Raw genomic sequence first — 26,921 nt, 5'->3', positions numbered from 1 at the left:
CGAACGTCGTGATGCATATCTGTGAATACTAAAACTTCCGAACACAAAATTATCTCGGTACATATCATACATAGTTGTGAGCAAAGTGGTTGTGTGAATTTGGAGGTCGATAGTCGTGTTGGTAAGGGTGATTCGGCAGCGAAAAATCTGCCCTCTCCAACGGATTTTGTATCCGACTTGGCATAGGCATAGATGGAGGTGGAGCCGGTGGCAGGCTTACAGGAGGAACTTGTGATGAATTTGAGAAAAATTGAGCCAACGAGTTCTGCTGCGCCGCCATTTGCTGCTGCATCTGATCCTCTTGCTGCCAACCCCACTTCGTCTTCAGCTCATTGTGGAGAAAGCCAACCTTCCAGCCTGTTTCTGCGCGGATCTTCTCGAAAATATCAAGGACCTCTTCTTGTTCTCGACGAATTACAAGGCATTCTGCCGCAATGGCGAGGGAACGTAGTGCAACGCTAGCAACACCTCTGTCTTTGACATGTGCAACGATACCGCAAATTTGATGGGCGTGATGCAACTGCATTTTACGCAATTCATCGACCTCCTTAGGCATCAAAGGATGGATTTGTGGAAGGAGACACATTGCGGTATGGTAGAACAACCGTCCAACGATTGTGGCACGTTTAATCAACCTACAAATGATTAGCATCGTATTGAATATTCTTCAGAGCATTTTGCTCACCAGACTTCCGGGAAAGCGGATTTCGAGGCATTTTGCGTGGGGGACAAGTAAGCCATTGGTTGCATCGTGCGAGGTATCTTCTCGTTCCAACTGTCACATAGATCCTTAAGTCTCTCCCATTCCGATGCTCTGGCTTGAAGTCGGATGTTTTCGTCATGTGGCAAGGCTTCCCGGAAACGTGGTATCGAAGCCCGAAAGTTGGCGATCTTCCCCACGAGGTAGAGCATCCGATGAACCCACACCTCTTCTTTTCCAAACTCCGTCTCCTGGTGGAAGTCCATATCCACGCCCCACTGGTCTGGTTCCCATGCCAATTTCCAATTAAAATGAAGGCAACTCAACAATTCCATGCCAACGTTCAACCAAAAGCATGCTGCTCCAATTCCTGTGCTTCTCGCATTCCAACCACACTCCTTAATCAGAGCTCGTGCTCCTGCGATGTGATTCATACGTTGCATTGCACGCTCTGACATGATTTCATACACATTCAATATGACCGCCGTTGTCGCACAAACGTCCGTATCTCTATCCGGATTTTGTAAAGCCCGTAGTAATTGGGTGGTTGCTGTATCATAGTAGAAAAGGGCCTTGTCTTCTTGATACACAGGATTGACTAGAGTCAGATGTCGAGCACCACATGCAAGGAAAGCGTTAAGCAACATTGGCTCGCGCAATGCGTGGAAGGGTAGAAGCCTGGAAAAATGCTTATTGGAATCCATACTGTCCATCCATAGGCCGACTTCTTCCACAAACACCTGCATGTATAGAACCTCATCCTGTGTATTCAGACAGCGACCGGGTTCATTTGGTGGGGTCGGCGTCTGCTGTTCGGGGTTATTAAATGTCGCTGAAGAAGGTGCAGCTAAATAAGATTCATCACTGCCTGTGTGGGAATGATGGCGGTTGTTCTGTCTTGAATGAACAGTGTCTTGGTTGACAGCGAGTCTATTATGCGTATGAAACACATTGTGTTGTTGTATTGGAGGCAGTGCGTTGTTGCCTTCTCCCCCAAAAGGATCTCGAATTATAGGTCGGGCAGGGTATTCAACTGGATGTTCTTGTGGAGGAGTTATGCTTTGTTGGTCGAACTTAGCATAGCGACTTCGACCACCTCTGTATTCGGAAGCAATTTCTCGAGAGTCGTCTTGAAAATGTACTTTTTAACAATTAGCATTTGAAAACTTGATTGTAGAGTGTACTACCTTTCCAATCGGCCGTTGGTGGAATCATAGGTGGGGATTTTACTGTCGTATCGATAAAGTTCAGACGCACCCCCCTCTTGCAGATGCGGCTGGACTTTCGACAATTTTGACAATTCGGCAGACCTTCATCACACTTCAAGTGACGCTCTCTGCAGGTCAAGCACCCGGTCCGTACCCGCTTCGGCTTGTTGGCAGCAGCTGTTGCTGCAATGCCATCTGCAGCATCCGCCGCAGGTTCAGGCGTCGGCATTTGAATAGTGTTTCTTGCCCCTCCCTTGACTTCCAGTGGTTTGTTCTGCCCGCCGGTCCTGGGCCGATTGGGAGGTCGAGGGCTGTATTCACTGGCGTGGTAGTTGGGCGGGGTGAATTGCTGATCACCAAGGAGTGTCTGCTCAGATACAGTCGACGCTGAGTACGAATAAAGTGGCGACGACTGGTAATCGAGGTCAAATTCGGGCGCAAGATAACCTTGGCTATCGTATGCCGCCACAATGAAGGTTCTGCGATTTCTCGCAGTGGATGCGCTATATTCGTGAAAGAAGGGCGACAGGCATTGGCGTTTGGAGGCGGAGGAGGAGGAGGTAAAGAAAGTGTTATCTAGCAGAAAACCAAGGCTTTGCCCAATATTACGAGTACAATTCTATAAAGGCACGCTCGCTGGGGGAAGGAAGGGGAAGGTATCCGGATGTTGACGATCCGTGCTAGCTCTCGGGCGAGACCATGAAACTCGAGGACTTCTTATTATAAGGTCCAAGTGAGGGACAGAGGGAAGGGAGGAAGGACGAAGCGGAAGAACTTTATGGTTTGGAAAAGTCGAGAGGTGGGTTGAGCGTTTGCGTAAAGTCTGTATGTAAGGCTGCGATGCTGCCTCCGCAGTGGGTGGGAGTAAAGAAGATATTCACACTTTTCTCATCAGTAAGGTACCTAGGTAGGTAGTGAATGATGAGCATGACGATACTGTATGTAGGTAGGTACGTAGAGGGTCTTTTCGGCTTCGATTGCCCTGTGGCCAGGCTCGCCAGGGTATAGGCCGTGCAACAGGGGGAGGGGCGGGTTTAGCGGCCTTTAGCGTATATCGAATGTGGAGGGGAGGGAGGGGAGGAAGAGGAATGGGCTGGGATACCGGATACCTTAGAACAGAGAGGTAGAGCTACAGTGGTGTAACAAGGTACAACAATACATAGAGATACAACAATGCCTTTCTAGACTGGTAAGAAGAGAACTAAAGCAGATGGCGGCAGGAACGAGAGCACAGCTTGCACAAGTGCAATAGCGTAGTCTGAGATGTTGATGGTACTGTACTCTACTGTACTAGTACAAGTGACTTTCACTTTCATCTGGTGTTGCCAGCAAATAGAGAACTGTCGCTGTATTGTACCTACATTAGTCTCACCACGTATTCTACCTTGCTGGCGTTATTTTAGTCTTCTAAAGTTTCGCTGATAAACTACTTCACGATCATTTCTTTTCCTGGCTATTATCCTTGCCAGTTCGTCAGAGGCGCTCACTATATAAAGCCATTGCAGTGCCTCTTGCAGCCCGGCCCGGCAGTACAATACGTAGATGAATATCTTACCCAATAAGTTTTCAATATATGTTACTGATTACATATTAAGTTCCGACGGTGGAATCCATGATGCATTACTTAGAACACAGTCAGTCCTTGCCACACACCCCCACCCACATGTCAGAGACGTGCAGCCAGGTGCAGAATTAATATAGCAGGGCTCATCAATCTATTCTAGATGCTGCCACCCGCAGAGCACAGCTTTTACTAAAACCTTGGAAGTTAGTAGTTGTGTGAGGTGAGGTGAAACCCGCGATTCCCGTGATTGCTGGAGTCAAGTCGAATGTGGTGACAGAGCTTAAGAAGCGTATGTATGCTTTTCTTCAAGGCATTAGAAGTGTCATACGGTACAGTACTGCGCAGTAAGGTTTTTGAAAAGTGAAGGGGTCCTGCAGCTTACAGTACGTAAGTTACATACCTACCCTGCGTCAAAGCCGGCAATGCGCCCAGTAGATGCAACTGTTACAAGGGGTCGGGTCTCCTAGCTAAGTGGAAAATCTCCGTGTCAAGGTTGCATTGAATATCGTAACACGTGATGTCCGACTAGCAGCAGTTGACATTGGAGTTTCTTGTTTCTTTCTTTAGCTATCAAAGCTTCGAGAAAAAGGCCATAAGACCAACCTTTCAATTATATATTTGTATTTATATCTATATTTGTATCTGCAAGCTGGAGGATTCAACGCAGCCATGCTTCTGAGTGTGGAACCCCGGATTTAACTCTCGACTGCGCTGCCTTCCTAGCGGTTGGTGGCAGATAATCTAACATCTAAGCGGCTATCAACAGTGCCATCAGTGTCATCGTGCTGCATTTAGACGTTTAGGAACGATTCCAAGCTTCCAGAAATTCTCCGAGGCTTTATTAGGATCGCCGTCGACAATACTTGCCCTGCCTGCCGAATATGGCGTCGGCGCAAGGCCAGCCCCAGCCTGCATACATCCTCCGGGGGCATTCATCCCAAATCCATTCAACTTCATTCATACGATCTAACAGTCGGCTTGTAACTGGCGATACGGAAGGTTGGATAGTTGTCTGGAGTCTTGCCATCAAGAGGCCTGTAGCTGTATGGAAAGCTCATGAAGGGTCTATTCTTGGAGCCAAGGCTTGGGGGATCGACAAACTCATCACGTGAGTGTTTCTATATACGATACCTACGTCTTCTCATCATCTATATTTAAGTCATGAAGTGATGTTTCTTCATTTGCGATTGGTTGGGGTGGTTGGGATTGCATGTTTGGTCTTGTGATGATGTATCGAGGCGAGAAAGTTCTCTCGGCGGTTTCCCTTCCAAGCAAGTGTTCCATGAAGAGACCAAGAGGTTTCCAACGGCTATTGTTATCCGCAATTTCTGACTTATCCATGCAGGCATGGCAAAGATAACAAGTTGGTGGTATGGAAGCTATCGGAGGTAGACGAGGAATCGATGAGTTCTGTGTTGCCAGTTGATACTGCCCCAGAGCCAAGGAAACAGCCATGGATTTTGCACATTGTAGATGTCAACACTATGAACTTCTGTTCGTTTGCTTGGACACCAGCATCACCAAGTCTCTCGTCTGAACATGATTCGTCCGAAGAGATTTTGGTCGCAGTACCGAACATAATGACTTCAGAGACCGTAAGTTTCAAACCCCCGTCATTCATTTAGTCCCCCTAACCAATTATCAGGTCGACATCTTCCACCTCCCATCATCGAAACGAATCCACCGCATCCCACAAGATTCATCCTTCAAAGGCGGCATGATAATGGCCGTTTCCATCTTCCACCACCCTCAAACCACCCTTCTAACCATCATCGCCGGCTACGAGAGCGGCCACACCACTGTCTCGCAACTCCCATCCTCCTCCACCTCAATCTGGCAAACACTCTACACCTCCCAACCCCACACGCAACCCGTTCTCTCCCTCGATTCGTCCCCTTCGAAAGACTTCTATCTCACCTCCTCAGCCGACGCCATCATCGCCAAACACCCCATTCCCTTCTCCTCACAAAACGTAATTCAAGCCACCGAGAACAAGCCTCTGAAAACGATCCAAACGAAGCATTCCGGGCAACAAGGCCTACAAATACGCAACGATGGTAAGATATTTGCGACAGCGGGCTGGGATGCTAAAGTTAGGGTGTATGCAACCAAGAGCATGAAAGAGTTGGCTGTTTTGAAGTGGCATAAGGAAGGGTGCTATGCTATTACTTTCGCGGATGTTCATGAGACTGTTGAGGAAGTGGGCAAGGGGTCGGAGTTAGCGAAGAAGATTGGGACGATGAGTGTTAAGGAGGAGAGGCTTTGGAAGGCGAAGACGGGACATTGGGTTGCGGTGGGGAGTAAGGATGGGAAGGTTAGTTTGTGGGATATTTACTGAGGATGGATATTTGAACATCTGGCAAATGGAGAATCACAACTATCAAATGGAGGGCGCGCCTCAGCATTCCCTAAGGGAATGCCGAGATGCCTTTACAACACCAACGCTCTCGTCACTAGTGCCATGCGGCGAAGATGCTGAAGCTCCCGCGTACGCGCTGAAGACACATTAGAAGGCTGGAGAGAAATGGTGATCTGAAAGCACTGTCTACCTTATAGCTCTTTCTTCTCCGGGCCGAACAATGCCACTTTCGGTACTCCGTACTACATCTTGAATAAGTGGCATGAACAGCACGTGCAAGCACAGGTTACTCCTTCCTAAGTTGTTGTGCCACAGCGTCGCTCACAACTTCTTTGGTTACGTTTTTCGTACATTTTCACATTTCTCTTTCCAACCTCCACCAAGCCCAAATGTACCTCTGCGTTGTAACTATAGCGATAGGAGAAAGCCTCACCAATCAACAAAGCTAGAACAGTTGCCTTGGTGCCTCAACGAGGCGCTCTTAAAGTAGCCTTCCCTGGATTATAAATAAGCCATTATAGCTGCTGAGGTGCATACTATAATGTAAGCACGAGCTTGGATTTACTTGTCGTGTAAATTAAGAAAACTATGTAAATGAGAAAGAGATCTCTGTTCCTTTTCGGGTTGCTGGGAATAAAAAACATGACTTTAAAGAAGCAAGGAGGGCCTTGTCTTGCGCCTCCATGTGTGTACATATACTGTTAGACATGAAGAAATATACCATTCAGTGCCCGGTCTATTTCGTAGTTGAGAGAGATAGTGAATGAATAAACGGTTACTGAGTTGAGCTTTGAACGAGAATGAGAATGTGGATGACAGCATGGAAATACTTGACAGCAGCAGGTTTGGAACCTGAATGTAGAGCATACATATAACTTGAACTCCGAACCTTGCTTCAGGCAAGACAGTGCAAATCTATTCTATCCTGTCTGGAATATTCCCTTCCCTGGCGGTTGTTGAGACAACTGAAAGCCAAAGTGAAAGATACCTACCTACCTGTAGAGTAGTTGAAGATATGCCGGCGAAAAAAGAAAAGACATATGGGAACTTGTATTTATATAGATATTTCTGTGCTACTATAGATGCTCTGCTCTAAGGCTAAGGGACAATTGCTGTTCTCGTTACACTGTAGGAGTTTCCTAGCAAATGAGTCATCCTTTATAGTAAGTGAATTTCTTTTCAAATGATAGGTATAAAAGGGTCACTCACTCAATCCTGAATCACCAAGACAAAGAACGAGGAAGAACGGGGCCGAAAAAAAATACATAGGCAGGACAGAAAGAAGGCGGCTTAGCTAAGAGAACACTTGATCTCTGATCTGGGTCATTGGCACAAGGGATACAATAAACCATTTGCGAACCGTGAACGGGATGGGGCATGATAATGACAGCAACTCTGAACTGGACAGTAAAGGGCTGCGAGGCGTCGTCGGAAGTTTTTGACGAGGATTCATATGGCAGCGAGAGAAGCAGTATGGCTTGAGCTATAGAAGGTATCTATCTGAAACCGACGTTTGACGTGACACCCTTCATAGCTAGTGAAAACAACTTTACCACGGTTGGTCTTTCTTCCATGAATCTTCTTGACGCACCTCTGGTTCGTCCACCCATGATCGCAAGGACTCGTCCATATATATGAGGGGAAGAGGACATACCATCTTAAGTCTAGAAAAGGCTGGTTGGGTTCGGTTTTGACAGCATTGAAGTGCTGGTAAGGGAAATGTTATATATCATTCATAGACCTTTGAGCAAAGGCATTTGCCGATTGTCAGGCGAAGGCCCGACTCTTTGGTATGGACCCGTCCCCGGAACATCAGGTCTTCAATTGATAATTGGCAGAATTCTGGTGCCTGAATTTCACAATTGCTCGAAGACTAATCAGCTTATAGTCCAAAATTTATTCCTCACCCAGCTATGCAAAAATTCCATATGCCGCAATATCCTCCTTCTTCGCTCCTTCTAACTCTCCCTTGGCACCTAACAACTTGACGTTGCTCTTTTTCTCCTCGCTCCATTTTACGAGAAAAGTTTTTATGGCCTCAAGTGTATCCTCATCATCCTTGACAAGAAGCACAATGGCGTCGTACCCACCCGCTCCCGGAACTACACCTCCTTTCACACCTTCGACCCCCTTGGTCACAGCATCAAGCAATTCGGTCTGCTCCACCGGCTCAATTGGCACCCCAGACTTCTCCCCCATCTCCCTAATCTTCTCTCGAATCCCCCCAAAAGCATCCTCCAATTTCCCCACATCCCCAACATCCAACGTCCTCCCAAGCGCCACATTCCTCTCCTGCAACTCATCCCAAAGCACCTTCGACCCAACCCCATCACTCTTCCTCCACTCCAGCACCTTCTTCACCATCCCCACAGTCTGAGACCCACAATCCACATCGCACATAACAAGCGCCATACCGCTCGGAATAGTGACCCCTCCCTTCGAAACTTCCGTGTCCCATTTCTCAGCCCCAGAATCCTCAACCACGCTCTTGACCCGCGTCGCAAAGCCAGGAGTCTCAGCCTCACCAATCCTGGACAGGATAGAGGGCGAGAAGCGGCGGTATACACAAGTCCCGAACACAGCGGCTGCGACGTCGAAACCAGAGCCTACTTTCCCCTGCGCGGCGCAGTGCGCGGCTTGGGCTAGGTTGTGGAGTTTTGCGCGCCCGGAAGCGCTGGATAGGGAGAAGGAGGTGGGGGGGAGGTAGTGGGAGAGGAGGGCGCCGGTGAAGGCTGTTACTAGGGCGGCTGAGGAGCCGAGACCGGTTTTGTGGGCGTCTTGGAGGCGGACGTTGAAGGATGTGAAGTGGTGGTGGGAGCCATCTTTTGGGGTGGGTGGAGGAGCGGATGAGGATGAGTGGGAGTAGTAGTCGTTATCGGCGAGGATAGTGATTTTGGCTGGTCTGATGGTGTGAGATTTGGGGAGGATGGTGGAGATGTAGGTTAAGGTGTAGAGGAGGGCGGTTTCTACAAACGGGTTGCGAGATGATGGTGTTTCGTGATTGCTATGAAGTGTGAGCAAAGAATAGTAATTTGACAGACGGAAGAAGATATTTTGTCAGATCGAGCGTTTCCACTCCCCATACTGATTTCTGAGAACAAAATATACATATCACGTGACTGTGAATAAAGGGGGTGAAAAGGGGTGAAAAGGCTCCGGAGCCTCGGGTGTAAAGGAGGATCTTTCATACCCTTGCAACTGGGTGACATTGACACCCCCGTCGTCTCCATTCAGATGGTACCCATAGTTCCAAGTTGCCTCTAGAAATTGCGGACTTTGGACGACTATCTCCGACAGTTCCACGCCCGAGCTGGCATCGATATCATGAACCAAAACATGAATCCTAGCACTGAGCCCAAACACCAAACCTGTATATGCGCGATCAAGAACCAGATATCCTCCTGCCAAGAGCACCTTTCCTGGGGCTGAGACGGCTGTAGACACCATCTTGGAAGATAAGGTAGTGCTGACGGTTGAACCAGCAAGTCTTGTGAGCTGCCGATTCCTCGATATTCCGAACTAGAACTGTGGTTCCTTGTTCTCACTACGGGTCCAATGTACGCACGTCAATGCATACAAATAGCTTAGTAGGATAGTAGGATAATACGGATATAGCATAAGACGGTTGATATTTGGGCCGCTGTTTTTCAGCAGGCAAAGGTCTTGTCTCGTCAAATTAAACCCCGCGAGAAGAGTCTCGGAAAGATCTGATAAATCCTCTCGGCCGTCGGGGTCAAGGTCGGATTCCGATTGGCCAAATGTTTTTGCTAGATTTTGCATGGCAATACCAGGTTTAGGGATTTAAGCTATATACCCGGCACTAATTGGCCAATTGCATAAATTTGTGGAGAATATTATGCACTAAGTATCCGGCGGATTCTCTAGTGTATGAGTAACCGTACCGTGAACTTCTCTAACCTTCCAGGCACAACGTCGAGTACGAAGGCGCTGCGCTTGACTTACACTTCACCTCCCTCCGTACGCACACGACAACTCCTATACTCCGTATTCCCCTTCACCCTACGTCCTCCTCCTTCTTTTGTCCGTCTTTTATTCGCGCGCACCTGGCAGCTGATCTTCAGTTGTCCTAATTCAGTTTACCTTCAACTTTTCCCCCTTGTCGAGGTACCGCCCCAGCTTATGTGCATAATCACCAATCCCGCGTCAACTCTACTCGTCATCAGATCCTACCTAGCTTTAAGGCCACGAGAGTAATATCTCAGGAAGCTTCCCAGCGACTGAGGCCTTCATTCTTTCAAAACTTTAGGCTCTGCCTGTTCGAAATCAACGCCACCGCGAAGTCCATTATTTGCAACCAAGAAGCTGGACCACAGTTGACTCTTGGTTCTTCAAGCCCTAATCGCTTCTTCTCTATATAGACAGCGCGTTTGTTTGACGGCCCAGCTGTCAAATGAACCTGCAATTATCACTACATTGAGATTCCCCGTACGTGCCTCCTGTCCTGCTTGATGCGCCGAACATCCAATTCCCCAGAGCCCGAAAACACCATGTCGATATCAAAATGCTGACAAGTGCCTTACAGTCCCCTCTCTCCCTTTTCCGAGAGGCCCACCAATAACTAAATGCCAATTCCTCATTTCACCTCTAGCTTCGTACGTCAAGGTCCCAGACTTGTGACCCACGGTTATGTTCAATCTGTTGTCGCCGCCACACACGCTCAAACCTACGCAAATAACCATCGGCAACGCCTCGGTCTAAATCGTCGTGCTAGCCAGGCAGGAAAGCGCCCGTCGTACCAATTACAAAATGCTTTTTACAGCACTACGCAGTCGAGTAGCGCTTTTGCGCAGGAGAGTCGATCAGAGAAGAGCGACTTAGGTCTAGCAGCATACTTCGAAAATTTAAGGAAGCAAAAGGTTTCAGGTGAAGAAGAGCCGGAATGGACGCAATTCCAATTCCAAAAGCGCATCGAATATAAGCCGCTTGAAGCAGAAACGACTGGCCATGCCGAGTCATCCAGGCCAGGAGTTGATAGGGCGTACAGCACTAGCGCGCTGGATGACTTCAAGAAGGTGGGACTGCATGAAGAAGACAAGGCCGCTCTTGCAACAATTGATGCCGCCCTTGTGAAGGAGATCAATCTGAGGACCGATCAAGCAATTTTCGAGGCTGAGTTAAGCGCCGTTGCTGCACGTGTACCAACACCCCCTATAGCCCCAACCCAGTCTCCCGCTCTTTCAACCGTCGAATCTGGCTCCGATCGGACACCAACTAGTTCATATACAACGATCAGTACAGCTTCCGAGCTTCAGTCTCGAAGCTATGCAGATCATCTTGCGAAGTTGTCCGAGAATGGAAAATATGTTGAGATTCCAGCTGTCTTTGAGGCCATGCTTGTGGCTGATATCCAGCCTAACGCAACTGCTTACAATGCTTTGCTGGATGCTGCCATACACCTTCCTGCAGAGAAGATCCAGGTTGTTCCTAAAGCTCTCGATGTTTACCAGGATATGCTTCGACGCAAAGTTTCTCCAAATACCCTCACCTATAATACTCTGATCGGACTGCTCTCTTCCCGATCCATTGAGGTTTCTTCGCTGAAACAGTCATTGGAGGAGAAACGTGTTCGCTTTGGTGGTATGGAAGAAGCAGGAAAGTTCATGCTCGCATCAAGTGAAGTTGAATTTGCTATCCTTGCGGAGGACGACAGACTCGACTTGGCAATTAGACTGTTCAATGCATCGATATCGTATTTCAAGAATCGTTCATACCCTCCCGAGACTTATCACAAGTTGATCCAGGCCTGTTCTGCAGCAGGTAACATCCCAGACATGCTCCGCTTGTATGAACACATGGAATCAAGCAAGATTGTACCATTGGCAGCTTCCTTCCCGCCAATGATTAAGGGATATGCACAAACTGGTGATTTGAGCAGTGCTGTGGAGTGCTACAACGAATACAAGGAATTAGCTATCGCACATGACAATGGTATGGTCGAGTTGAGCGATAGACATGATGGACAAGTCTATGCATCTGTTGTCAAGGCTTACATTACATCTGATCGCCTCGAGGGAGCCATCAAGTTCTACAACAAAATCATGCAATCTTGCGATTCCGATGTCACAATCAAGGACTCTATCGTCGACGGAGGATTTGTTCAAGGACTGTTAGACCGCGGTATGCTTCCGGATGCGCTTAGATGGGCAGGAAGTCTAGAGTCTTCTTCTAAAGCGGCTGCCATGAGCAAGATTGCGACCATCGCTGCTGATAAGGGAGACAAGTTAACTGCTGTAGCAGCATTTACTCAGGTGCCTTTAACCTTTGAGGGTATTGCAACACCTGCCACTGCAATGCTTGCTCTTAGTATTCGGTATGGTGATGTTGTTTCAGCGCAAAAATACTGGCACATTCTGTCTACTTCCGAGATGCAGCTGTCGTCATCTTTGATTGAGCCTATTGCAATGTACGCTGTGGCCATGATTGGTTCTGGACGCGTTGCAGAGGGCCTTTCTCAGTCCAGGGATATGTTTGCTCGTGTTCGTCAGTCAGCTGTCGGTTCAAATTCCCATATCGTTGACGAGGTCGAGGAAGGTATGGAGTTTGTTAACCACTTCATGAACGCCCATGGTGTACGAGAAGTTCAGGCCCCAGAAACACCAGTCCCAGTTTACCAGCAATCCTTCACACCCAGCTTCGCACCGACGCCTGTGCAATACCCAGCTACGCCAGCTTATGAAGACACTTACGACCCATATGCCTCGACGACAGACTTCAAAGGCTCTGCTATGATTGCAGATGAGCTTGAGCGAGGCAACAATGGTCATCATAAGGTATCCCGGTTGAACGAGGCTCTGGGTAGATTCAGAAACATTCGCCGCGCTGGTCGCCACGTCCGTTACATCACCTACGCCAAGCTCATCACGGCAGCTGCACGAGAGGAGCGAATGAATTTGGTTCACGACATTCTCGGTATGGCACGAACTGATATCCCATTACTTCCTGAATATGCGATCGTTCGATATGGCTGGGTTTCGATACTCGATGCTATGGTTGGAGCTTGCCTCAACCTCGGCAACCGTACCCTTGCCGCACGTTATCACGAAGAGCTTCTTGACATGGGCGCCTCACCAACTGCGAATACCTTTGGTCTGTATATCACCACGTTGAAAGACTCAACAAAGACATTTGATGAGGCCACCGAGGCTGTCAAGATCTTCCACCGTGCCAAGTCCGAGGGTGTTGAGCCATCGTCATTTCTCTATAACGCTCTGATTGGCAAGCTTGGAAAGGCTCGTCGCATTGATGACTGCCTTTACTACTTCGCCGAGATGCGCGGACTTGGTATTCGACCAACCAGCGTTACCTACGGTACCATTGTTAACGCTCTTTGCCGTGTCAGCGATGAGAAATTCGCTGAAGAGCTCTTCGAGGAGATGGAGTCGATGCCAAACTACAAGGCTAGACCTGCACCCTACAACAGCTTGATGCAATTTTATCTCACCACCAAGCGTGACAAGGGTAAGGTTTTGGCGTACTACGAGCGCATGAAGAGCAAGGGAATTGAGCCAACCAACCATACATACAAGCTTCTCGTTGATACTCATGCCACTCTTGAGCCCATTGACATGAATGCCGCTGAAGCTATCCTAGACAGCATCCGAAGCACTGGTGGGAAGCCGGAGGCAGTTCATTACTCTTCCTTAATTCATGCCAAGGGTTGTGTCTTGCACGATATGGAGGGCGCCCGAGCAGTCTTTGACTCTGTCATGGCCGATTCATCAATCCGTCCTCAAGCATGCCTTTACCAATCTCTCTTCGAATCGATGGTCGCCAACCACCGTGTTGCGGAGACGGAGTCTATCCTCAATGATATGTATCGCCGTGGTGTAGAGATGACTCCCTACATCGCCAACACCCTCGTCCACGGCTGGGCCAATGAATTGAACATCAACAAGAGCAAGTCTATCTTTGATTCCGTCAGTCGCGAAAAGAGAGAGCCAAGCACATACGAGGCCATGACCCGAGCTTATCTTGCCGTCGAAGATAGAGTAAGCGCGAATGGCATTGTGAAGGAGATGCTCAGCAGAGGATACCCTGGTGCCGTCTCAAACAAGATTCTTGAATTGCTCGGTGGTGGTCATGCTGAGAGCGCGATGTAATTGGCTCCTGTCGATTTCCTCGAAGCTTCTCGCAATACCCCTTTGGTCCTTCTCGTCTATATTTCAACCCTCATCGGGTCATTGCATATAGTCGAACTTGATTTTTGCGTGGAACCGTCCACTTTTCCTTTGTCATTGATACCCGTGCCATTGCACATTTCGAGAAGAATCTGGCTTGGGTATCGTCTCATCGAGCCTTTTCTTTTGTACTTTTGCTTGTTTGTTCTGCTTTGGGCGGTAAAAGTATTGCTCTGTTGCGTGTACCAACATTGAGCCGAGGCGTTTCGGGGCGGGAGAGGAGAGCTACTTTAAGCGGGCGTTGGCTGGATGGATGCCTTCGGAAGACAAATCTCAACTCTTATTTATAGAAAAGACAGAACAAGGTGGTTGGGTCGGTGTCTATTTGGTATCCTGAAAAATATATGGAAAATATATGGATGGATGGACGGATGAATATGGCAGTGTTCGCCGATGGATGAAATAGATGTGTAATACTATCAGAATGCAACAAGAAAATTGCATTCACAAATTGGGTATCTTCGCTATCCTATGTCCTGTCCTGCCTGGTATCTTCCTCTGCGCATTTGAAAGGTCCTGACCTTGTCTGCTACTCCCAACACACCAGCGCCACTTCAAATTCCGCTGGTTCCTTCATTTCACCGCCCTTCCTTCCTTTCTCCCTCCCCGCCACAACCGGCCCCGGCTTACGCCTCCTTCCTCCCCCCTGCTCCCTTTACGAAAATCCCGACCCCGCCCTCTTCATGGAATGCCTCTTACTCCTCTTTTGCTTCTCCGCGCCCTTGATGACCTCCTCGTAGTACGGGTATCCCACACGGATCGGCTGGTTGTCGTTTGGAAGAGGAAGTTGTCGTTGGTCTTTCTTCGGGTTTAATCTTGAACAGCATGGTTTTGAAGACGGTTTTGGAGATGGTTTTGAGAATGATGATGTGGAGGAGGTGGAATGCGAGGAGTGTGAGGCGCCCATTTTTGGGGGGGTGGGTTTGTCTTGAAGTGTAGTTGTAGTTGTAGTTGTAGTTGAGGGACTTTGACACTTATTGATTGTATCTCAAATGATGAATAACAAAGACAGTGAGTGGATGTAGAAATTGTCTTTGGATTTTAGGAGGAGGAGGATGAATGAGGAAGGTAGATGTTTAATTAAGAATGGTTTTAAGTAGCTAGGGATTTTCTTTGTCTTGTTTTGTTTCGAGGAAGCGGAGCGCACAGGTTGCCTATTCTCGCCGACTCTTTGTCGTGGGGGCGGCGTAAGCTTTGATCCGTGTCCGTCGGTCGCGACTGTGGGCCGTGGCCGCGCTTTCCTTTCTAGTTTTTTCCCCTTCTTCTTTTTCTTTTGACTTCGGCCGTATGCCTAGTTTTTCCTTTGGCGGTGAGAGGAAGAAGAGGAGGAGAAATGATTACATATGTTTAGCATATGAGTCGAGTCGAGTGGAAGAGTCGGAGTTGGGTGTAGATCTAGAAGATTTTCTTCTTGTTTAAGGTATAAGAGTAGAGTGGAGTGGGTTTTCGTCCGGACTTTCCAGAGTGCCCGTCTTATTTATTCTCGTTTGTCTTGGCATCTGTTGGAAAAGAGCTTTTTTCCTTCCTGGTGACTGACCAGACCGTCTTTTGACCAATTCCTCGGCGCCGAATAAGTGCGAGGGGTCCGAAGGATGAGAAGAGAGACTCCAGGAATCCTGATGCGGGGTACTGTACATGGGAACCTCTAGAATAATACATATTTCGCAGAAGGAACTTCAAGGAAGTCACTCAGCCTTGCGATGATCATTATGGGATCAATGTACAGTTCTGGATCCTTTTCCGCGTTAGTAAAGAGTAAAGAGGCTCATTCTTTCCTATACTCGTAGCCGTGTTCTGGATATTGTTAACTTTTGTAAGATTACAGCTTCAGGGAGAAGGCGCGACTGGGAAGTTGCACTTTGATGATAGAATTTCCTGAAAATATATATCGTAGTCCTTTGATGAAGGCTTCGGTTGACCTGGTCGCGCTTGTTCTAGGTTTCTTTTTTGATTGTCGAATCCTATAAGTAGATCAGCCCCGAGGCTGTGACTCTATAGCTGAAGGATTCAGTCTTGTCAGACGAGCGAACGTTTTGCCATAGCTACCCAGGTAGGCATTCATGTATTTCAAGACGGACTGATTATAACCATGCCATCAAATCACCAATAGGTCGGCTTTCAGAAGCTTGCAGCGCTCGATACATCGTTGCTTCAGATACCGCTACATTTTACACACCCATACCGGCAAACCGGGAGAGCCAGAGTCATTGAGACGTCGTTCTGCAAGTGCGTCTGTCTCATGCGCCAATTCCGCCCATTGCATGCAACTGCCTGAGATATCAATTCGTTCGCGAATACCTCAATTCTATCAACGCGACTTCCTCACCTACCGCTCTTCGACAGTTCGCCCTCCGGATCTCCACGACCCGCTCAATTCCCAACCCCAACGCGCCTTCCTCCCTTTCAGTCCCGCTGCTCGCCCCATCTATTTCTCCCACCTCGCTTTCTCCCCCCTCTTCCTTTCTCTTTCCTACACCTCCATCCCATTTATTCTCGCAAACCGATGCAAACTCACAACGCGACCCGCTCGACCTTAGTATTGGAAAAGTAGATCTAGCGAAAGCAGTGCTGTCGCTGGCTAGGTTAACCCCGGACTTCTGTCCCTCTGTATGGGGCCTCAGGAAAAGCTGTTCGTTAGATCGCGAAGTACACTCTATCATTGATGCTCGACTAGTGGAAGGCCTCTCGATGCATATCTCTTTGCAACTATATTTTTTCTGTGGAGGCAGAAGCATGTCGCGATAGCCTTTTTTTTAGATGCCTTGGGGCTCTGATTCAGACACGAAAGTATTACCAGCGGCTGCATAGAATGCGGTTCGGTCGACATTCGGGAAGCATTGTGAGTTGTCTTGTGAAATCTGTAAGTTCATTGAGAATAGCTTACCCACGACGTAGTCTCACCATTTTGGTAGATTGAGGAATTCTTTGGGATGTACAACTCCACCCTTCGCCGCATACGTCAATCCAATATCCCAAGTCGTTTGTCAACAGGTAGGCCGAGCTGCTAGGCTCGCGGTCTATGTGTGTTCTATTCGAAAAGTACTGTAGTTTTGCTGACTAGATCGACGAGTTCGAGCTAGCTTATGCCTTGATTACATACTACTGCTACCCAACTGACTCCATTCACTCAATAAGTTTCAATATGTTTCAAGAAGAGGAAAGATTTGTATGATCTGAATAGCAATAAAGTCATCAGTGGAAACGTGTTAATCGTTTTACAGGGCAACAAGAGAACTTCTCTTAAACATGCACTGACAGCTTGAAAAATGCGGTCTCGCAAGCAAAGTGTTCATTCATGATCCCCAAGCTAGTACCTATTGTACTGCCCTCCCATCTGATTACCGTCTCCATACCCATAGTATCCACCTTCGTCTCCGGGTCCAATAAATTCACGCTCCATCATGGCTCGATCCATCATCTCGGCTTCCATCTCGCTCTCATGATCCTCAACATATGGTGATCTGTAGTTGCCCATGGCGGCGCGAGCATAAGGTCCATACGGCATTCGAGGGCGATCCATGCATTGAGGATCAAAGATGCTGCTGGCAGCTGGAGAATTGTATGGTGACCTTTGTCCAAGACCCATATCAGGAGACATCCCGTCGGCCATGCCGCCACCCAATCCGTCTCCTAATCCTCCCATCATTGCCGCTCTTGCTCCCAGAAGACGGTCTTGAGAGCCCATACCTCGTACTGATAGCCCATCGCGTAGAAGCGACCCTCTACGGCGACCAGCCATGTCATCATCCATGTAGGGCATTCTTGGATCAAGTGATGGAGAGCCTCTAGCTCCATAAGCGCCGCGACCAATCATAGGGTCTCTTGGGAGTCCTCCTCCAAGTCCTCCTCCTAGACCGCCTCGTCCCAAACCACCCCCAAGATCCCCTGCAAGACCTGCAAGCCCTGATCCTGAGCTATCCAGAAGGTTGTTTCCCATGAATCCCCGTCGCCGATAAAGCATTGGCTGGTCAGCCAGTCGGCCCCGCCCTTCCCGTCCATATCCTGTCCTGTCTCGACGACCTAGACTATTGGTAGTAAGGCTATCGTTAGAGTCGCATCGTGAGCTGCATCTCCGATCACGGCATTGATTTTCACGTCCTGATCTGTCTGAAAACATAATTCAAAAATAGAGAGGATGAAGTATCCAGCAAATAAGGGGAATGGATTTACAATATGGGGCAGCGGGGGGTTGCGCAAAACGCAACGCACACATGTAGAACAACAAATGACAGCAAACCATTTCGAAATCAGACCATACCAATAACTATAGGAGACAAAAGACCACTGAGTATGCAAGCCACGAGCTCTTCGGGCAAATGCAAACGCAAACAACAACGTGCCAGCAATGAGATTGGTGCAAGCTGTAGAAGAAACATATCGGCTGATATAAAAACGACTTATGGTTGGAGGGAGGAGGCATTGTTTGCTGCCGGAGACTTACACTCCACCAGCTATGACATTTATTCACTACCGGTATGTCAAAAACGACCTGTGCGACCAGCTGCTAGGCAAGCTGTGTAAGCAGATACACAAGTGAGTCATGTTGGAAGCCAACCAAGAGGCCCATCACCAGCAGCAAGTGATTGCCTCAAGTCCACGTCCTGCAACCTAGGGTTTGCCACATAGTATTGTAAGAGCAAACAATTCAAGATCCCCCACTTGGAGAGAGCCGCAGAACGGTGAACGGTGACGGTGTCTCGATTCCGCAGCAGATCAATCGGTGATACTGCAGAGTGCAGAAATTCCAGCATCCGTCCCCACCATTTCCGGGGCGACTCGGAAGTCTTGTAGATGCGTATCAGGTTGGATGCTATAAGACTGTAGAACAATTCGAGGGCCCGAGGACAGAAATAGCGACGCCATGAGGTGGTGCTTGGACTGGATCAAGACGCGTCTAAAACTCGGAGAATCTGTTGATCTAGGGGGCCACATCAGGTCAGGTCAGGCCAGGCCAGCCAGGCCTTCGAGAATGGAGAGAAATCCGTGACGCCAAGTTGCTGGAGCTCGTCTTCCCCTGAACACCCTCAATATCTGCCTTGGGTAGAGTAGGTACCTTTACCAGATAATATAGCATTATATACCCGTAATTTCCTGGTATTCAGCATTAAAACGATCCAAGATCGAGTAATGTCCCGCATCTTGACGCAAAATCAAGATGGTGCCTGCAGAAGTCGCGTATATAAATCGTGCGCTAAGCCGAAACAAGATGCAAGCTTTCCTTTCTCACTGCAAAAGTTAGTGAGCGTACGGTACTCTCGTTGATGCACCAGATTTCTTAACAAAATCTCGAACGACACACACGAGCGACTCGCACCTGCATCATCTACATCTACATCTTCAACACCACTTACAGATCCATCAATATCTCTTCCAGAGTCTCCATAGACCCTTCGCGCAATCTCACCCCTCGATTGTGTTCCCCAAACCGCATCGTTGAACTGAAATTTCCTCGAAGCGAATCCCATCTCCATCTCGCGTCTTGTGCTTCAGCGCGACAACATCCTCTCGACTGGATCACCGACTTTTCTGTCTTCCAATCTTCAGCAAGCCCTCGATCAATCATGCCTTCACACGTGCCTTCAAGCTTTGCCTCTGCCGCCGCAGGTCAAGCTTCGGGTCGCGACTCTCGAACTGCGAGGGGCGATGGACGAGGAAGCGGGGACTGGTATGTTGCCTACTAGATTTTTCTACAGTTTTCCAACCTTTCAAATTCAATCATCAATATCTACCCGCTATTTCTTTTGACTTGCGCGGCTCAAAGGTCTTAAAGCTAGCATACATGACCACCCTCCTTGCTTTGCAAACAACCCCAGAGCTTAGAAGCTACGCTACTTTTGAGATGTTCACAACCAAGAAACCCCTCCTTTCCCTCTTTCTGCGATTCTCACAGTTCAGCCTGGAGAATTGAACTAAGAAGGCCACGATTTCTGACAATCTTATTTAGGCCTCGAAGAGAAAGCAGAGCAACTAACGGTTTCGTGCCTCTTAACTCCCGTCGCACCTCATCTACCCCGTTTTCATCAGCCCAAGACGCGTCCCATCCGCCCACCGATTCCGAGATATCAGCATCACAGTCAATGTCGAATTCGATGTACGATCAGCTTACGGAAAGCCGGTACTCGAGGTCACAGCTGCTAGACGTCTTCAAAGCGCAACAGGAGTCTGGAACTGCAAATAGGGACGTTTCACACCTATACGCCAATGATTGGAATCCCGGTCATTCGAATGGTGCAAATGGCCGGACTGCTTGGGGTAGGAGCAGTGAGTCGAGAGAAACTTATGGACCTGAAGTCTGCTGGGAGGCAGGCGGAAACATTCAGCCAATTGCTCTCGAAGAGATGGATGACACTGAGCGAAAGGTATGCTATAATACTGGCGACTTTTGGGTGCCTACTGATCGTTTGAAGCTCTTCTCTACCGATGTCAACTCTCCTCTAAAGCCTCCACCGCAGAATGCGAACAAGGACTCCAATGCGCAAGGTGGAACCAATGGTCGCAAAGCCTCTGTCTCCCACGGACAGGGTACAAATTCGTTCGGACTCACATCACCTGTATCGAGCCGGCCTACTACAAGGCGCCAGATGACAAGCGATTCGATCGCCGGTTTGAGTTCACCAGCCGGAACTGGTCGCTTCTCTCGGGAGGAGACCTCCTTTTTCAATCGCAAGTTCAATGAAAACAAAGATGCCCCTGACGACCCCGCGGAAGATAGGAAGAGCAACCTGCCGTTCGGGGGGTTAATGCGTGCCAACACTGCTGGAAGCATCCTCAGTAATGGGCCGGCATCTCCTTGGGGTCCGGCCTCAACTAGTGCTGCAATGTCGCCAATGGGAAATTTTGGAAGTTTCGCGATGGGAGGCTCCTCCCCCAATCCTCCGACTCCCATCGAGAAGAGGTCGGGATTCGGTAGCATGAGAGGAGAAAGTCGCCTTACCCACCTCATGCCGAAAGAAAGTATTGAAGACATTTCATCAAAGGCCGCGGATAGGGCATGGAGACCCCGGCAGCGTACTGACACCGATCCATTTGGTGATGAACCTCCCGCAGGAAGTGCTGCTCTTGGGGGTGGTCAGGATACTAGCCCTCCTATATCCCAGCGCAGAGCCCCGGGTCTTGATACGCCAGTCCGAGGAGCATCTGGCGAATTTGGCATGTCAGACTTGGCAAGCATCCGCGATAGTCACCGAGGATTAAGCCATCAGACTCCCCATCACCAGGACGAAAATGAGACCCTTAGCCCGGAGACAAACCCATATCGAAGCCCACCGGAAGAGAGACATGACGATGGGAATTACGAGGGCGATGCCGGTCTGCCAAGTCGATTGCAGGGGCTTGGTGGCATCCCTGAACACGGGGCAAACCTTTTCGGTAATATGCCAAGAGGCTTCTCTAGCGCACCTTTCGAGGGAAGCGATCGAAGTCAAACATCCAGTGTCGGCGCAACCAAAGCATTTCCTGCTATAGGTGGACTCTCTTCTCTTAGTGGCCTGGGAGGGATGGGAGGTTGGCCCACGAGTGCTAATCCCATTGGAACCCCAGACCGTGAGAATAGGCCCGTATTTCCGGGCCCGTTTGGAAACTCTCTCTTCGGACCAATGGGAGAGTTACAATCACCCAGTCTGAATGGCCTAGGAGGCGTGTTTGGCTCTGGTCCAAGTGGGATTTCTTCAGGTACGAACACTATTGGCAGAGGCAGCAAGCTAGGATCATTGTTTCCTGCTGCCATGCAAGCTCAGATGCAAGCAAACGATAGTGAAATTCCTGCCGAAGGTAGTGATGGAAGGCAGAGCAGCGGGTTTGGCGCGATTGGTAGAAATACCTTAACTTCTCGCGAGACTGATAGCCCCATTCGTACTGGCCGCGCTTTTGAGGATATGTTCCAACCATCGGATACTTCACGATTGCAAGGCCCATGGTCTTCGTCTGACATCGCCCAGGGTCAAACAGTAACTTCGTTAGGGCAAGGTGTCTCTGCCCAGTCGAACTATCAGCAGTCGCAGGCTTCATCGGATTCAGCATCGAACCAGTTGCCCACAGCCCAGCAAAAGATGATGGTTATGCCAGATAGAATGAGATGGGTGTATCTTGATCCTCAGGGCCATGTTCAAGGACCATTTTCTGGTCTTGAGATGCATGACTGGTATAAGGCTAATTTCTTTACACCGGACCTTTCCGTGAAGAAGCTTGAGGAGACAGAATTTGAGCCTCTTGGCCAATTGATTCGCCGAATTGGAAACTCACGTGAACCCTTCCTTGTTCCACAAATTGGCATCCCACATGGCCCAGCATCAACTCAAGCTGGAGGTCCTTTCACGCCAGCCGCGGTCGCACCTGGAGCCGCGCCACAGCCCGGCTCTGTTCAACCCCCTTTCGCCGGAGCTTTCCCAAGCTTTGGAACTACTTTGACTGCAGAGCAGCAGAACAATCTTGAAAGAAGGAAGCAGGAAGAACAGTACCTCATGGCCCGTCAACGGGAATTTCTCGCTCAGCAACAGGTCACTATGAAACAGTTGCAAATGGGTGGACTTCCATCTGCTTTGCATCATCATTCAAGTGCTCACAGTCTCCAAAGTCAGCCAAGTTTCGGAAGCATCACATCTCCCATCGGAATACCTCAGCAACCCACCATCACCGGGTCATCGGGATTTTATGATGGGGCAAGGCAGGCTCAGGCTCCTGGCCCATCTGGTTTACAACAGGATTTTTTTCGCGAAGAAGAATTGGCCAATCTGAATATCCAAGAACGCCAGCAGCTTTTTGGCGCCCCAGGGTCGCAGCAATCCTCTCACGCACAACAAATCGCTGCAATATTTGGTCAACCCCAAGCGCAGCGTGAAAATTCCGGGATGGAGGAAACCAATACTAGCGACCCATTGGGGTTCAAGGCTCGACTACTCCAATTCGAGCAATTGAGAGAGCAACATGATCAAGAGGAAGCTGCAGCAGCTACTGAATCTTCTGTCCACGTCTTGAATGAACCCATTGGCCCGCCTCGACAAGTTTCACGTCACGAGTATGACGAGGAGCCTGAGATGCTACAGCCAGAGGTCCTCTCCTTGACCCAGCAGGTTCAGAAAGCAGCTTCTTCAAAGCAGTCACCGGTATCGGCAATCCAACCCGAGTCACCATGGGCCAAGGTAAACCCTAGCCTTCCTATGCCATTCCCTCCACCTCAGTCTAGCACTCCATTGCCAGCACCCACTGCTCAAAGGGGGCGATCCAACTTACCAGAGGCGCTCAATGTGGAGACGCGTTCGCGCTCCGAGACTCCCGACATGGCAAGCTCTACTCCGTCTCTTGCCCCGTGGGCAAAGGAGCAGGCAGACGCACCCAGAGGTCCCTCTTTGAAGGAAATCCAGGAAGCCGAAGCAAAGAAAGCTGCGAAGGATGAAGAGATCGCTGCTGCTGGACGTCGTATTGCCCATGAGCAAGAGATGCGGTTGCTCACCAGTCAGCCGCTAGCACCTGCTCCCGGATTGCCAACTACAGCCACATGGGGCAACACCGCCTCTCCAGCTACGCCTACGAATGCTTCATCAGTATGGGCAAAGCCAGCAGCGATCTCCACCATTACAGCTCCTAGCAAGTCTGCTAATTCCAAGAAAACTCTTGCAGACATTCAAAGGGAAGAGGAGCTGCGAAAGCAAAAGCTTGCAGCAGCTGCTGCCGCTTCACAACCTGCTTCTGTGTCCGGTGGAAAGCGATATGCTGATCTTGCCAGCAAGTCAACTGCAAGTGTGCCAACAGTAGGATCTGCTTGGTCTACCGTGGGCGCTGGCGGCAAAGTGAAGATCCCCACCGGCCCAGCAGCCGCTGCCCCACAAGCTGTTCGTCCAGTGACCAGTGCAAGCATTGCTACGCCATCTAGTGTTCGTACTACCAAACCTGTACCAGTAATTCGCAGTGTTACCGCAAGTGGATCAGCCAGCACGACTTCCGCCCACGAAGAGTTTAACAAATGGGCGAAAGCTACGTTGGCAAAGGGCCTCAATTCTGGCATAAATGGTATGTATGCCAACATCGACTTTGACATAACCTTGACTGATTTTTTCTATAGTGGACGACTTTGTACGCATGCTCTCGGACTTTCCTCCTGAAGCTAGCATCATCACAGACAGCATTTATAGTAACTCACAACTGATGGATGGTCGCCACTTCGCTGAAGAATACCTCCGACGTAAGAAGCTAGCGGATAAGGGTGTTGTTGAACCTGCGTCTGGCGCTGGGGAGAAATCCGGTGGTGGGTGGAGCGAGGTTGCCAAGAAAGGGCCACCCAAAGAAGAGACTGCTTCTCAGGCTTTCAAAGTCGTTCCTACCAAGAAAAAGGGAAAGAAATAGAGGACTGGAATGTATCACAAATGTACAATTAGACGCCCTGGCGTCGTTTAGCATAAGCTGACTTAGTTGTACGGCACAGCGGTTCTGCATTGAGATGATAATAGCATTGAGCGTGCGTTGTTCTCTGAGCAATGCTTTGTATCTTGTACATTGGTTTGGAAGCATAGCATATCTTTACTCCTTTTTCAAGCTTTGTTGGACCGAAGTGAGGCTATTTAACTGATCTCTCGGATTGCTTGAAAAACATGAGGCCAAACTCATTACTAGCACACGCAACGCCTTGAAATTGTAAGATTAATAACAATTTATTCAATAAAATCGAGAGCCTCTTCAAGATCACGCTTCTACAAGTGGCGGGTCAGCTTGTCCACACCCGTGAACTATCTATCCTCTAGTGACGTAAGACCTATATCTAATGATCTTCTCGACAAATATACCTGTTATTACCTCGTTGCCTTCTGTTTCCTTTCCATCCAACAAGCATCCTTCCACCAGCAAACATTATACTCAACTCAAGCGCAAGATGTCCTCCACTACCCAAAGCGGCAAACGAATTGTTCGTTGAATCCCCCACTGTCCCTTTCATCCCCCGCACCGTCTACTAACCACCCACAGGTCTTCACAGGCGGCTCAGGCAAAGCAGGCCGCCACGTAATCCCGTACCTGCTCGCCAAAGGCCACAAAGTCCTCAATCTAGACCTGCTCCCCTTCCCAGACCCCGCGGCCGCCGTCTACACACTGAAGACCGACCTCACGGATTCCGGACAGGTGTTTAATGCGCTGACTAGCCATTTCGATATGCGCGGGTATGAGGCGGGTCCGGTGCCTGGGCCGCCCGATGTAGTGATTCATTTTGCTGGTATGTTATAACAATTTACACTCGTTATTCTCGAGTCGGGAGTGAAAGGGGGAGTGAGAGTTTGGTGTTGATGTTGACTGAGAGAAGCGTATGCGAGGAATATGCTCGTCCCGGACTCGGAACTCTTCCAGGCAAATGTGAGGAGTACGTATAATGTAGTGGAAGCTGCGTCCAAGCTTGGGGTGAAGAAGATCATTATCGCGAGCTCGGAGACGGTCTACGGAGTTTGTTTTGCGCAGGGCGATGCGCAGTATCATTCTTTCCCGCTTGATGAGGAGTATGATGTTGATCCGGAAGATTCGTAAGCACATCTCCCTTCCTCCTTCCCCCTTTCCTCTTTCATTTCCTTCTCGGAAGGAAGTGAAGCGAAGAGAGAGCGCAATGTTGATCGTTGGGATTTACTGTATATAGGTATGCGCTTTCTAAAATATGTGGCGAGAAAACCGCACGCACTTTTGCGAGACGCTTCAAGAGTGATATCTATGCGCTGAGGATCGGTAATGTGATAGAGCCGCATGAGTATGCGAGGGATTTCCCGGCGTTCATTGAAGATCCGGCATCGAGGAAGAGGAATGCGTGGAGTTATATCGATGCGAGGGATTTGGGGCAAATATGTGATTTGGCGATTGGGAAGAGTGGTATGATCCTTTGTTTTCCTTTTCCCTCGTGCTTTCGGGAAGTTTTGTTCTTCTTTCTTGATAAGTGGAGGAGAAATATATCCGAAATTTGGAGCAACAACTAATGAGAATCTCATAATTAGGTCTTGGGTTCCAAGTTTTCAATGCTACTAATGATACAATTACGATCAAAGATAACTTGACGACAAAAGAGTTCTTGGAGAAGGAATGCCCCGGGACGAAGTTCACGCGAGAAATGGGAGCAAATGAGGCACCGTTGAGTAATAGAAAGATTAGGGAGGTCTTGGGTTACAAGGATGTGCATGACTGGAGGAAGTATCTATGATGTTGGCTGTGTTCCTTGGCCGAGAAGACATAATTCTAACACGGAAACATGGAATAGCTTCTCCTGATCTAGTTCACAAGCCGGCTCAGCTCAATTCAGACTTGAACTCAGTGACTCTTGACTAACCTTACATCGGCATGACTACTTTACTTGTTTGAAAGCCCTTCAGGCCTTTAGGAAACCAAATCAACAACCGACATTCTCATTAATTAAAAATGAAAAATTAAGACAGATCCGTCGAATCGAATCCACCGCCTTTAAAGCCACGCCCTTCCTTCCCCCCTTTACCATCTCGCCAATTTTAACCCTCAAACACCATCGCATTTGAAATCAACCCAACTCAAACTCCATCCACCCTTCCTTCCTTCCTTTCAACCATCCCCAACTCAGCAACTCAGCAACTCACCTCCTCTAAATCTCAGCCGACACCACATTAGCATCAAAACTATGCCTCTTCCTCTCCTTATCAGCAAGCAAGACCTCCGCCTCATAATCCCCAATCTCCCTTAACAATATCTGATTATTCTCCCTCCAATCCAGCAAGCTCTGCGCCTCCCTTCTCTCCCAAACGCGCTTCCTCTTCACATAATCCTCATACCCCGTCTCCCCCACCTGCACCTCAGGAAGCGGCTTGCGCGGTCTTGCCCAGGACTTGAAGCGGCGCGTCATGGCGTGGAACCAGGCCTCGATACTCCCGAACCCCTTCTCGGCGGCAATATCGTTGGGTGACTT

General features: G+C 49.0%; 6 protein-coding genes across 6 annotated transcripts; 4 read left to right on the top strand and 2 right to left on the bottom strand.

The window, feature by feature from the left end:
- Positions 1-64: 64 nt before the first annotated feature.
- On the bottom strand, positions 65-2,386 carry AHR1 (Adhesion and hyphal regulator; the record flags this gene model as incomplete). Its single annotated transcript, XM_031150660.1, has 3 exons — positions 65-635; positions 686-1,841; positions 1,888-2,386. Coding segments are annotated over 3 exons (2,226 nt in total), but the record flags the coding sequence as incomplete, so codon positions are not given.
- A 1,967-nt stretch (positions 2,387-4,353) lies between these two features.
- asa1 (ASTRA-associated protein) lies at positions 4,354-5,810 on the top strand (the record flags this gene model as incomplete). Its single annotated transcript, XM_031150659.1, has 3 exons — positions 4,354-4,580; positions 4,818-5,067; positions 5,118-5,810. 3 exons carry the CDS (start codon positions 4,354-4,356, stop codon positions 5,808-5,810), a joined length of 1,170 nt encoding a protein of 389 aa, XP_031004230.1.
- Positions 5,811-7,742: 1,932 nt separating this feature from the next.
- On the bottom strand, positions 7,743-9,278 carry erg8 (putative phosphomevalonate kinase; the record flags this gene model as incomplete). Its single annotated transcript, XM_031150658.1, has 2 exons — positions 7,743-8,835; positions 9,022-9,278. The coding sequence occupies 2 exons, from the start codon at positions 9,276-9,278 to the stop codon at positions 7,743-7,745; spliced, it is 1,350 nt and encodes a 449-aa protein (XP_031004231.1).
- A 1,136-nt stretch (positions 9,279-10,414) lies between these two features.
- ppr5 (Pentatricopeptide repeat-containing protein, mitochondrial) lies at positions 10,415-13,951 on the top strand (the record flags this gene model as incomplete). Its single annotated transcript, XM_031150657.1, has 1 exon — positions 10,415-13,951. The coding sequence occupies one exon, from the start codon at positions 10,415-10,417 to the stop codon at positions 13,949-13,951; it is 3,537 nt and encodes a 1,178-aa protein (XP_031004224.1).
- A 5,639-nt stretch (positions 13,952-19,590) lies between these two features.
- On the top strand, positions 19,591-24,367 carry mpd2 (GYF domain-containing protein; the record flags this gene model as incomplete). Its single annotated transcript, XM_031150656.1, has 3 exons — positions 19,591-19,694; positions 19,974-24,034; positions 24,087-24,367. 3 exons carry the CDS (start codon positions 19,591-19,593, stop codon positions 24,365-24,367), a joined length of 4,446 nt encoding a protein of 1,481 aa, XP_031004225.1.
- Positions 24,368-24,890: 523 nt separating this feature from the next.
- Tgds (dTDP-D-glucose 4,6-dehydratase) lies at positions 24,891-26,189 on the top strand (the record flags this gene model as incomplete). The annotated part of the gene is made up of 5 exons (XM_031150655.1): positions 24,891-24,923; positions 24,983-25,226; positions 25,314-25,527; positions 25,638-25,864; positions 25,987-26,189. 5 exons carry the CDS (start codon positions 24,891-24,893, stop codon positions 26,187-26,189), a joined length of 921 nt encoding a protein of 306 aa, XP_031004226.1.
- Positions 26,190-26,921: the final 732 nt, after the last annotated feature.

This window comes from Lachnellula hyalina (assembly GCF_007821495.1).
Source record: "Lachnellula hyalina strain CBS 185.66 chromosome Unknown contig00095, whole genome shotgun sequence".
Taxonomy (NCBI): Eukaryota; Fungi; Ascomycota; class Leotiomycetes; order Helotiales; family Lachnaceae; genus Lachnellula; species Lachnellula hyalina.
Note: the sequence above shows the minus strand (reverse complement) of the source record. Positions and strands in the feature narration are given on the sequence as shown.